At 37.6% G+C, this 13569-nt stretch overlaps 1 protein-coding gene across 5 annotated transcripts in view; it reads left to right on the top strand.

The window, feature by feature from the left end:
• The first annotated feature begins 898 nt into the window (after positions 1-898).
• The window catches only part of LOC582238 (exocyst complex component 1), a 33307-nt gene continuing 20636 nt past the window's right edge, over positions 899-13569 (top strand). For all 5 annotated transcript variants that reach the window (XM_030981111.1, XM_030981110.1, XM_030981109.1 and 2 more), the window contains exons 1-9: positions 899-956; positions 3154-3327; positions 3898-4025; positions 4648-4743; positions 7581-7650; positions 8451-8638; positions 9177-9302; positions 11085-11319; positions 12327-12436. In XM_030981111.1, coding sequence (XP_030836971.1) covers positions 3204-3327; positions 3898-4025; positions 4648-4743; positions 7581-7650; positions 8451-8638; positions 9177-9302; positions 11085-11319; positions 12327-12436 — 1077 coding nt within the window. In that variant the 5' untranslated portion in view covers positions 899-956; positions 3154-3203. The remainder of the gene's footprint in view (positions 957-3153; positions 3328-3897; positions 4026-4647; positions 4744-7580; positions 7651-8450; positions 8639-9176; positions 9303-11084; positions 11320-12326; positions 12437-13569) is intronic.

Here is a 13569-nt window from a genome sequence, read left to right as displayed (position 1 = left end):
GCTTATTCAAGTCTGTGTAGTTGTATGATTCAGACCCAGTAGTGCATATGGAAATACATTGCAACTTGTATAGAATGGTATAGTAGTCTGCAAGCACAGACGCTAATCTGACAGTTTGACAACATACTAGTAGTGTGCTGAGAAGTACTTTATTCAAGTCGCCAACTTGTATAGAATGGTATAGTAGTCTGCAAGCACAGACGCTAATCTGACAGTTTGACAACATACTAGTAGTGTGCTGAGAAGTACTTTATTCAAGTCTGCGTAGATGTATGATAAGTTGAGGTGCATTTCCAATACACGCACCAGTAGGGTCTGAATCATAAAACTACTCAGACTTGAATAACACTATTTTGTCAAACTGTCAGATTAGCGTCTGTGCTTGCAGACTACTATGCCACTCTGCAAGTTGAGATGCCTTTCCAATACACGCACCAGTAGGGTCTGAATCATAAAACTACACATATTTGAATATAAAGCACTACTCAAGACACTATGTTGTCAAACTGTCCGATTAGCGTCTGTGCTTGCAGACTACTATACCATGCTATTCAATTTGGGATGCATTTCTGTAAGCACTAAAATGTCTGAATCATACAACTACTCAGACTTGAATACTAGTACTTTTGCTACGCACGATATATGCGTAATTGTTTTGTCAAACTGGCAAATCAGAGTCTGTGTTTGAAGACTACTATGCCATCGTTTACTCGTAGAACGCGAATCGTGCACAGTACATGCGAATACATGTACATTTCGTATGGGAAGTAGCAGAGAAATCACAAGTCCACGCGCATGCGCACATGGGGTATTTGCCCTCTCGAGTACGGAAAAAAAATTCGCCGCCCGCCCGCGCCCGCTCCGTCCGCTTTACCGTATACCTAATTAATCCGGAAGTCTATGAATGACCGATAATCGACTCGCGACTCAGCTCAGCCCTCATAGAAATAAGGAAGGTAAAATATAAGTGCTTGTTATGAAATGAAAGTTATGACGATGGATGTTTTGTAAGAAAGATTGTTGATGTTGTTGTCGTGCTTTGATTAAATCTGATGAAATTGTGCGTCTAGAAAAATGGGCAGAAAAACCCAGCCGTCATGCATTGAGTGCCTAGTGCCTCTACTGTAGTAGCTAGTGCAAATATGCAGTGGAGGATTATTGTAGTGACACTACACTGCACTGATACAGTGAGTGAGTGATAGTGACAAAGTAGCTGGAGTGTCAGAGCTGAGCAGTGGAGGGAAGGGGTCACTGCCTCGCGCATCTCGTTGGATGTTTCTACATAAATCACTTTGTCTTTATCACTACTATTGTAGATAGGGCTAGGCGATTATAAGAAATTTTTATCACCTAGAGTAGTGGCTCTGGTCTGCGGCCGATCGGCGGGAACTGCCGATTCTATTTTTATTGGAATACTCACAGAATACTTCAATACCCTCAATAAAGAGTCCATATACTTACTTATTAAATAGAAGTCACAAATAACCTAACTGACCCACAGCGTGGTCAGCATTGACCACGTTTCGAAATGCTTCGAGTTCCCCGGTTTGCGGGCACGCATTACCGGTTTGCGGCACGCGTACGTCACAAAGCTTTATGCGCTACGTCACGATGAAAGCATGTACCAAATTACTACGGGTAACCCAAATTCTCATGTTTATCTGTTGCTACGGTAAATTTGTCAAGTTTTAAACAATTTCACCTTTTCCTCGAATGGATCATCCCATCCGGGGGTAAGTACTACTAGAAACTATCGGGTCATAGCGGGTACACACATCAGCACACATACCATCATACACGATCCCGCATGTTATGTGTGTATTAACACCCCCCGCCGCAAACCAGAAAAAACACGTAATTACGTGCCGGTTTGCGGCCACCCCATGCAACTGGCCATGCGGTGGCACAATCAAAATATCTGCGATAGGAGACAGACCACAGCCATCATACTTCCACAAAAACATCAAATTTCACCTCCAATCGGACAAATATCGGACAAATAGAGCTACAATATTGATCTAGTCATGCCTCAATCTCTTAACTTAAAAGTTAGCACCTGCTGGAATTTTCATCGGCGACTGGCGCCGTAGATTTCCGACATCGCTGACGGATACTCCGTACCGACAGGAGCACCTGCTACGGACGTTTTCGGCAAAGCAGAACTTACCGTGGAATCCACGGTAGGTTTCAATGATTATTATCGAGTCATATTCATTTTATTTTTAAAACAAATACCCCTGGCCGCAAACCGGGCGATGCCGCAAACCGGAGACTCTACTCTAGGTTAGCCTTAATTTGGCACCCATACCCAGGCCCAGAGCTGAGGCCTAGCCCCTGCTACTGTGTGAAGAGTGACCATGTAAACAAAACCTAAATATGTGTTAGCACAGGCCTTCTCAACTAGTTTATTAGAAGTGCCAAAACGAAAAGAATTTGTAGTTGAAGTGCCACCCTGTACGGTTGACTGTGCTACGAGGGAGCGTAACGACCGAGCCAAAAATTGGTAAAACACGATAAATTCCCCTTTCTTCTTGTTTGTTAAGCAGGCATTTTGGGCTCAAATTTGACTGCAACTTCTTGATTTAGCCGAGTATTTAATTCTAAAATATATTTTTTCTTTCTTTCTTTCTTTTGTTATGTTGTTGCAACAGTCGTGCGCCACTCCGACTGACCGCAAGCGCCACAAGTGGCGCACGCGCCGCCAGTTGAGAAGGCCTGTGTTAGCACTAGTTAGCAGTCACTTTGAAATCTGTCAAGAATCTAATCAAAAATATGAAAATTTGATGCTGGAGTGATAGAAATTTGCTTACCTCTTATCAGAGTTTGCAATGTTGGTTCTACCTGAAATGCAAATACACTCTGTGTACAGAAAGAAAAGAAAATTGTTTTCACATTGCCAATTTGTTTTTGATACTTAATTTATGCTAATATTAGTAATAGCAATTAGTGTAAAAAGACGCACAGACGGCGATCTCCATGTATGCGCCTTGGCATATTTAACTAATCACTATTATCGTAAAGTGTTTGAGCAGTTGGAATCTGTCAAGGTAACAGCCATAGAAATCAATTTCATCATTAGACTTCAAGATTAACTTAATTAAAGTGTGAAAATACAGTGTTTAACAATACAGATTGCTCTTCTTCTATTTTCAGATTGAGAATTAAAATCAAAAGGTACATGAGTCCAGTGGGAGTTAGTCAAGATGACAGCCATTCGACATACGCTCCAGCGTGACGTCTTCCTACCCAATGATGAACGTCTGATCGGGGTTGTCCACGTCTCAAAAGCTGGCAAGAAGAAGAAAGTTAGCTTCCTCTGTGCTACAGGTTTGTGAAAACACATCTACCAGTTCTATGTATGGCCTAAATGAGTCCAACTTTTTATTTGTATTTTAATTATTATTTACTCTGCATTTTCAAGAAATACAACAATGAAACAATATAAACAAGGTGATTACAAAATTAGAGTGACAACAATTATACAAATACATTAAGCATTTAACTTCATCCTGGACTTCATCATCATACAGCTTTCTTATAAAGGTTATCTCAGGATGCTGCACGCCTGCACAAAACATCTCTTTTTTTTAAGTTAAGTTGGAGATTGATGGAAGATACATCATAGTGATCGATGAGCAATTTCAAGCCAAAATTTGGTATTCTCATTCAAAGAATTGTTTCCACAGGTCTATGAAAAATGTTCTTTGTTAACTTACATGTATCTGAATTGCATGCATGCCAATTTTTTCATGAATGCAAAACTTTGAGATTGAAACTGATAATTCCCTATACACTATAACTAAAATTTAATTCAAATAAGTCTTCAGATTAGCAGTATTTTCTAAATAAATAACATTTCATTAAAATTTTTAAATATTATGCCTGTTTGCTTTACAGTGACTACTGACCAACCTGCCCAGGTATGCCTTCACAAAGTGAAGAAGACAGATAAAGATGCTTACAAGAAGAGACAGTCATGGCCATTAGCTGAGCTCAAGATATGTGATGGAAAAGATCCCAAAACTGTGAGTAACAGGTCTTATATATGTCCCTGTTTGAGCAAAAATCTCCTTTTTGCCATCTTTCTGAAACAATGTCATTGGTCTACTACATGGACTTTACCAGTGCCTTTCGCATGAAGTGCTTATAACAAGCTTAAGTAACTTTCAGGTTAAACAAAGGTTAAGTTCTTCCTGACAAGGGTAGTGACAAGTATTGGTTAAATATGTCAAACATAATGTCAGCATGCTGAAATGCTCTGCACCAGGCTCCCCCATTGTTACCATGTGATTATACAAGGACAAGATGCTCAATTTGAACCAAGAGTATTACAAATATCTGCTCAAAACTTTGAGCAAAGATACTTGATACTTGTGTACATTAACTTTGGTTTCTTCATTCAAGGGTAAATCAGATCCACAATGGCTAGGAGGAGCAGTACAGAGAATCATTCTACAATCTAGTTCGTTCCAACACTTTATCCTTCTGTGTTCATGTATTTGACAAAACCATATGATTGATGATAGCTTCATGTGTGCAAATACCAAAATTATATAATTTCTTATGTTTTTCCTTTGATTTCTTGTTGCATGTGTGTAAGTATAGTATTTAATAGTTAATTTTTCCTTCTTTTTGGTCATATTTTAGGATGTTCCTGATTTTGACCTTCATTTTGAGAAGGTATACAAGTGGATAGCAAGCAATGTAGCAGAGAAGAACGCTTTCATGTCATCACTTTGGAAGGTAAGTGTACTGGATTCTTATTTCGAGGTAGATGAATGATTTCCAATAGGCCATTTTTGTAATGTAATCAAATTTGATGCGAAAAATCTTTGTTAAGGGCCTCTTATAAATTATTTCATTCACTTGTTACAAATAATTGTATTTCAAAAGTCAGAATGCAAATTACATACATTCTCTGTTGTTAGGTAGGACAAGCTATAATGTTTGTTTTACCTAGCAACAATTAATTTATGCAATTTGAATGCTGACTATTGAAATTCAATTATTCGGTGTTGGTGTTGAGAGCGTGGAAAGGCTGCTGAAGCAAGCTCAATTCAATTCAAATTCAAAATTCAAATAATTTATTCACTCAATATAAAAAACAGACACATAGAATTGCGAATAAACGCATACATGTATAACAAATATAAAAAGATGGACATAGCAAAATCAGTAGATGACAACACAAATAACATAAATTGAGTGGGGACAGATTAAAGATCTACTCAAAGATCTTGTGAATTCGACCCTTTAGAATAAAATAAATTGCATTGTATACTGTTGCATGTACAACAACAGGAGGGAGAGAATAAATATACAGCTACAGCTGGGTCAGAGAGAAACAAGAGAGGGAGATAGATAGAGAGAGAGAGAGAGAGAGAGAGAGAGAGGGGAAGAGGAAGGAAAATTGAAGGAGAGAAAGGCAAGATGAGAAGTAAAGTTAATACATAGGATGAAATTAGACCCAAGCAGAATAATAGTACATACAAAATAGAAAATAGAAATAACAATTATAAAAAGAAAAAACCCATACAAACCAGGGATATAACAATTAACATTGACATAAACAACAAACAACAGGTGACTCAATGTGGATAAGATTGTAGAAGCCTTTCTTTGTATTGTCTCTTGAAAACATTCAGAGAACATGCAGATTTTAGATAAGGTGGCAATGCATTCCATAGTTTGGGACCTGCATAGGAAATTGTCTTTTGAGAAACTGAAGTTCTTGCATATGGGATGTGAAAGTCTGCATTTGAACGAGTACAGTGGGAGTGGATTGAAGAGTTAATGGAAACATAGCGAGTCAGGGATAATGGCAAGATCTGTCTCTGACAAGAGAACATAAAAAATGGCCAGTCTTAATTTATACAAATCGAATACATTCAAGATTTTTAATTGAGTAAATAAAAGTTTAGTGGAGGCAAGGAAAGGCATTTTACAAATTATCCTCACTGCTCTTTTTTGCAATCTATATACTCTCAACATTTTTACTTGAGAAGCTGAGGCCCAGACAATATTGCAATATATAAGAAAAGGGTAAATGAGTGTGTAGTAAAGAGATAACAAAATATTTCTAGGCAGATAGTTTACTTTGTTCATTACACCAATATTTCGTGAAATTGTTGTACATATGTAATTTACATGGTCATGCCAACGCAATTTGTCATCAATTTGAATTCCTAGAAATTTTGTGTTTGATACTATTGTGATTTCAGAGCCATTTAGATATACCTTATAGTTGGAAATATCAATATTTCTTTTGGTGAAAATCATCATGTGAGTTTTGTTTGTATTAAGTAGTAGCTTGTTAAGTTTGAGCCAATGGGCGACATGTTCTAGTTCATGGTCTAAAGTTTGAATAAGGGTTGCTTCATCTTTGTTTGATAAAGAAATTGTAGTGTCATCTGCAAAGAGGACATAACTAAGTTTGGAAGAACATTTATGAATATCATTTATATATATTAGAAAAAGTAGAGGGCCTAGAATTGACCCTTGCGGAATTCCGCATGAGATTTTTTGCATATCAGATTGGTTTTTATTGTAAACAGTGAATTGTTTTCGGTCATCTAAATAGCTCTGAAACCATTTCAAAGGGATACCTCTGATGCCTAAACAGAATAGTTTTGCTAATAATATTTTATGATTTAAACAATCAAAGGCCTTTGAAAGATCCAAAAACACACCGATAGATATATCTTTAGCATCCATAGCTCTTGTGATAGTATGAATAAATTCAATGAGAGCAGAAGAGGTTGAGTGTTTTGACCTGAAGCCAAATTGATTACTGAAAAGCAACTGAAATCTTTCAATGAAAGTGATAAGTCGATTGTACATGCATTTCTCAAGAATCTTTGAGAATATAGGAAGGAGAGAAATTGGCCGATAATTTGAATACAGATTAGATTGACCCTTCTTAAATATTGGAATAACCTTCGCAACACTGGTGGTCATTTTAATAGGACGATACCGATCACGTTATCGATAGCTCAACACCAAGTGATGTCACACCTTCACGCGAAAAGTCTCGATAATGAAATTGAAATCAGGGCGAAATAACATTCAAATTTTATCATACAGAATATAGAATCTAAGTCATATTAAAAAAACAAAAGTAAGATATAATTTCTCTTAAAAAACATATATGGCTTCCATGATTCAAGTTATTTTGATTGTACATTTGATTTTACCTTGGCGTGATCGTGAGATTCGTGAGAGATGCCCGCTTAGTTACCTGCGATATGCTGCAACACCAACACCAACACCGAACTTGAAATCATGAAATTCCCTATCCCTAAGGGCAAATCATCAACACCAACCGTGATACTCTCTTCAACAGACGACATTCAACACCAGCCTTCAATACTGACTACCGGAAATACGTCACATTTTCTGAGGTTAATCCCAACTCCAGCCGCAACACTGAACTTGAAATCACTCATTGTAATCTCTCTCTCGCTCTCTCTCTCTCTCTCTCTCTCTCTCTCTCTCTCATAATCTCTCTCATAATCTCTCTCTCTCCTCTTTTTTTTTCTCTCTCTCTCTCTCTTTCTCAATGTCTCTCTTTCTCTCTACAGTTGAGTCAACGATACCTGAAGCAGCTGAAGAAACCAGATTTCATCAATGTGAAGCCAGCTCTTCTGGAAGGTACGTTTCTATGACAACATGAGCCCTTTCTAGATTTCAGAAGAATATAATAATGAAAGAAAAATACACAATGTTGCCAATTTGAGAGAGAAATTTTAATTCATTAAATTAAAAAGAATTCTCTCCTTGAACAATTTAAAGTGGCCATCCAAAAATACATATTTCCAATCTTGTATTCATACTGAAATGAAAAGTAAAAGACATAATGCGGTACATAAATTGTAGCCACTTTGAAGAGGAAAGTTAATTCATGCAGCTCTTTAAAGAATTCTGTGTTTATAATAGATGATCTAAAGTAATAATTTGTTTAATTCTACAGACTTGTGTTTATAGTGAAATATTTTGTTAAAGTTTTTTTTTAGCTGAATTTAAACTTTTTGCTGAATTGCAGTCATTTCAATAAAGTGACTCGGTAACATACCTCAAATTCTGAAACAAAATCCTGGATTTAGCTCATGCTGCGATCATAGTTATAAACCTTTAGGTCATTCAGGAATACCATGACTTGTACAAGCCGATCCCCTGTCTGATTATCAAGATATTTATGATTGGAAATCAAAATTTAATTTGCGTTTTCCTAACAGTTTTTATAACACTACAGTTTACTGGGGAAAATGAGGATGGAAAAACAGTCACTTCAAGATTATTACTTTTTTGAGGCAATGATCATTTTACAGCACAATTTTTTTAGGGCTTCAATATTTCACCATATCACAGACACTGATAGCACGTAGGGCCATGCATCTCAGATTTGACACTGTTAAACGATGCCTTTAATGATTCTTTTTGTTCTTCTTCAGAATATTTATCGTTGGACCAAGCTAAGGTAGCTCAATCCGAGGATGATCTCAATAATGAAGATTACCAGGCGTTATCAGGGAGGGAAGAAGCAGACCTGGAGAGGATGATGGCAGAATGTGAGTTTGCTATCGGCAACGCTGAGGCTTTCATTGAACGCTTGGCCAATGACTTGTCCGTTCTGGATGGGGTAGGTACATGTATGAATGGAAAATCACAGAATTTAGCGGCTTTTTATTGATGGCTGTTTCATACCCCAAAATTGATATCAATTATGAATTCCAGATGTTTTATGTTTTGATTCACTTACTTGACAGCATTAAATTTTATTGATTGTGATATTTGCCAGATTTTCATGCCCACAATGTTTCTGGTTTTAAAGTACTTATGCCAAGCATTTGTACATTTCATACATTTTTCCTTTTTACAATTTTTGCAAATTCATGCCTTATTTACTGGTATACAAATTGAACACCTACCAGAAAACTTTTGATCAGTAGATTTAAAAGTCACAAAGCCTATACATAAAGTCAATGAAACTTGTCAGATAAAGCATTACTTTATGTAGCATATAACAGATAAGTCTGTTGAACTTTGTTAAGATTTTCTCATATTTTTGTAAAGCAATACATTTAGAGTTAACTTGATGTATAAGTGAGATCAAAACAACTTGGTCTTGAATTTCTTGAATGATAGTGAATGACCTTTGACCTTTGTTCCTCCATCAGGCCAACATTCACTCTATCATAGAGTCCCAGCAGGAGGTGGCTAGACTCATGTTTCTTCTAGATGATAGCTTGAGGGAGGTCAACAAGGTCGATTCCAGTCTGGATGAATATGACAAGATGTTAGAGGTAAGTACATTCAAATCTGCGGAGGTGCCGTGATATAGAGGTTCATTCACTGGACTCTTAAAGGTATAGACCAGTTTTGGAAACGCCCCCCTCTCAAAAAATGAAATGGAAGCTCTTATTACCAATCATGTGAAATAATATATTTTGACTAATATGTGATGATACAAATTTTTCCGGGAAACCGCCTACTAATTGATATATTTGGTAAATTATTATATCTATCCGGACTGGATAGATATCGTGTAGACCCAAATACATCTTCTTGTGTACAGTGTTTGTAACTTTACCAAGACTGGGCCAAATTTCTTATCACTTTGATGATTCCAGAACCTTGCAGTACACAACAATATGCTAGATGATCAACCTTTTCTGATGGTTTCTTTCACAATGCTATCGCATGACCAGAACTGGTCTATACCTTTAATCCAAAGGTCAAGGGTTTGAATCCCAGCCCAGCATTAACATCCTTTGGCAAGACATGAATCCACATTTGCCACTGTCTGCCCAGATGTTAAATGGGTACCCCGTAGGATACGAAAGCTATTATAGTTTGCTCAGCATTGTGACCATCTGTATAATGGCAGCTGGCTGGAATGCTCCTCAAGGAGTGGAGAATGTGCATACATTGTGTGCGGGCAAGCCTGAATCCACTGACTTGGCTAAAGATATATCAGAAAAGTGCCTAGAGACATCGTTGATGTATTAAAGCGCTATGTAAACCCAGGATCTGTCACTCTGCCATTCTAATTCTTTTATTCAATTGACATTTGAGTAATGATCTGACAGTCTCTTCCCTTGGTGTGTAGTATCCATTAATATTGGGGAAGAATTTGTTTTTGATTTTTTGTAACCAAGAATAATAAGCCTATCTCTGAATCCACAATTTGGTCATTCCTTTCATATGGAAGATATGTGTTATGACATCTGGTATGAAAAAAAAAATTGCTTAAATAACTCTTTACACTGTATGTGTGGTTCACTAAAAAACTGTAAAAAAAGAAATTTCCCTTATAACCAAGATTCATGAAAGTGTCATGCTGTAAATTAGATGAATCACTTTCCTGAATCTTTTCAATGCACAAAGTAATGAGGTACTAAAAACAACCAATGTGTACAATGAGCGAACATTTAATCTTGCCAAAGTTTCTGGTCTTACAAAATGTTGAGTAGAAATAGGTCCATTTGAGACCAGGGGGTGTTTCACAAAGATCCTAAGTTGGACTTACAATTATGGAAAGCCGTTAGCATCTTTGAAAATATTTTAGATTTTTTTTTTTAAAAGGCATACAAAAATGTTGATTCAAATCATTCATGTTTTCTATTATCAAGGAGATTTCATGTTTTTGATGTGGAATTTATGAGAAGTCTAAAAAACTTGAATTTTCGTTTTTGAATATATTTTATTTTAAGGCTACAAATGTCGCTCCATAATGTTTAAATCCAACATACAGTTAAGTTCAACTTTGTGAAACACCCCCCTGGAACCAGTAATAACCGGTGTGTTGGCTCAGTCAGTAGAGTGTCCGCCTCACAACTGGGAGGTCGTGGGTTCGAACCCCGGCCGCGTCATACCAAAAGATGTTAAAAGACAGGAGTTGCTGCTACCATGTTTGGCGTTCAACAATAAGGGATAGAGCAACGTCGATCTGGCGCTGTTCAGTGGCTGCCGGGCTCACGATCAATTGGGCAAAAAGAATTTCCATTTTCGGTTTAATTTAATAAAATTTGGAGTGGACTTTAAAAGATTATTATTATTATTATAACCCAATTTTTTGTCTCCAGGGTGTGCGGGTCCACATGGAGATCATGGAGCAGAAGGATTCCATGATCCAGATCCAGAGCCAGAATCACGGCCAGCTCCTGAGCGGCGTTGAGACCATCATGCAGAAGCTAGACATGCCACACCAACAGCAGCTAGCTCTCCTAGACAGGGATCTAGGATCACCCAAAGGCATCATGGACTGTACAGCTGCAGCTCAGGTCCTCCAGGAGAAAATGGATGCAGAACTTTTACCAGGTTTGTGGTCTTTAAGGATACAGCCAAACCTATCTATAGCGACCGCCCAAGGGAAACACAAAAAGTGGCCTTTGTAGACAGGTTCCTTTAGTACATGATTCAATGAGAAACTATTTTCAAGGGAAATAACAAATGTGGCCTTTGTAGACAGGTGGTCACTAAAGCAGATTTGACTGTATATATATTTTCATTGAGGTATCCAAAAAGTATGGAGATGTATGTCAAGAACCATCAAACCATTTAATAAAGCAAATGGGGCTGTGTCAAGAATTCAAACTAGGAACCTTTATTATTAGAGATTAACATCCTAAGAACAGAAATTAAAGTTCAGACGATTAGGTTTTCCATATTAGAGTAGAATTTGCAACTTCTAAAAGCAAACCTGTCTGTGGCCACTATTAAACAAGCCTATTCATTGTACAAAGATTGTCTCTTAAAGTGACTTGGTAACATTGTTGAAGGTTGATGAAAAAAATTGCTTAATTTTTGTATAAATGTTACTTACTATATTCCTTCTACTGTACTAACCCTCTGACATGCCAAACAATCCTGAAAAAATTCTCAAACCACAAAGATATCTATGGTTTTCTTTGAAGGTGTCGATGTATGACACCCTCTTATATAGGGATTAACAGTAAATTCTCCCAATCATTTTTGAATTTTCCCAACCGTTTTTCCATGAAAGAATGATATAAAACAGGCTATAACAAAATCTGTCAACACTTGAATGTCTGGAATGGAATGTAGAGCCATTTTATTGCTTTGTGAGATTTCCATTCACCTAAAATGTAATTAAATTGTAATAATATAGTTGGGAGAATTAAGGAATCGATCAGATCAGTTTTTCCCAATTTGTACAATGAATAATGGTCTGTTTTCGCTCAAATTTTCAGATTATCTTTAATTGTACATCTAGCATTGAAGTCACTACCTTAACACCACTATCTCTCATCTGAACAATGTTACAAAGTCCCTTTAATTTCTGCTCTTACTTGAATATCTTCCAGGTCTTGGTAAGATGCGTGCAGTGGTAGAACAGAGAGAACTCTTGACCAACCTCCAGGAGAAGTTTGCACAAAGGCTTGCCATTCATCTTAATAACGTCTTTATACAACAGGTAAGTGGAACGATCCAAAGGCTAAATTGAAGAGTATAAAGCTTACAACATCAGGGGTCGCGCTGTGACGTCCATGTAGAAAAAGTGCTGGAAATTGAATAAGGATTGTTCCATTGATTCTGCATAGATAGTTTTATACATACTGGAACAAAGGAATTGTTGCCTGTTTAACCATTGATGTCATAAGCTACTGTAATTCATGGTTATGATGTTGATGTAGGGATGTTTTCCTATCATTCTGTGGTTTGGTATGTACAGCATCTGCCATTTAAGACGAAGGTCACAGGTTCAAATCCAGATGACTGAAGCCTATGTTGTGTACAAATGTTCCCTCGATTTGATGAAAAATTCCAATATGTTTGTTAAATTTGGATAACCCATATTCTTTGCACTTTAACACCAGGCACGGATCCAGAAATATCTCGCCGGGGGGCACACATATATTTATAATTTTTAGTCCCCCAAAAAATCGCAACGACTCAGCCAGCCGCTGAATAAATGGGGGGGGGGGAAGAGGACACTTTTTTCTTTTTTTTTTGTCACAAATTTTTTTAATTTGACATTTTGCTCCGTTGGGGGAGGGGGGGTAAGAGGGGGGGCACGCCCCTGGTTTTCAGTACATTTTGGTCGAATATAGGGCAGATTTTAACATATTTTGGGGGGCCGGGGGGGCACGTGCCCCCTGTGCCCCCCCCCCCCCCTGGATCCGCCACTGAAGACTACCATGCACACCTAAAAGGGAAAAGTAAAACTAATTTTTAGGTCACCTGCCTAGTCCAATAATTGATTAATCAATCAATCAATCATTACCCTGAGCAGATGACTGAATCCTGTGTTGTGTACAAATGTTCCCTCCAATTTCCCAGAGATGCAGGCAAGGAACAATGATGAAACGTTTCCAATTAATTTGTTTAGATAACCCTTATTAATTTATTCTAAAGAGGATGTAGCATGACGAGTCTACAGGTCTTTCCCGTGGCCTGACTCAGGGGCCAATCGGGAATAATACGACTACGGACGACGCGACCGCAGCATTCATGTGCGTGCAACATACGCGAAACCGAAGTGTGAGGAAAACTTCGGTCTGTTTCACGAATGCTAGCGAGCGCTGACCATGTAGAGTACCGTTAATC

Source organism: Strongylocentrotus purpuratus, unplaced genomic scaffold (assembly GCF_000002235.5).
Source record: "Strongylocentrotus purpuratus isolate Spur 01 unplaced genomic scaffold, Spur_5.0 spur5_scaffold_11, whole genome shotgun sequence".
Classification (NCBI taxonomy): Eukaryota; Metazoa; Echinodermata; class Echinoidea; order Camarodonta; family Strongylocentrotidae; genus Strongylocentrotus; species Strongylocentrotus purpuratus.
The sequence above is the reverse complement of the archived record's forward strand: the minus strand, read 5'-3'. Positions and strand labels throughout refer to the sequence as shown.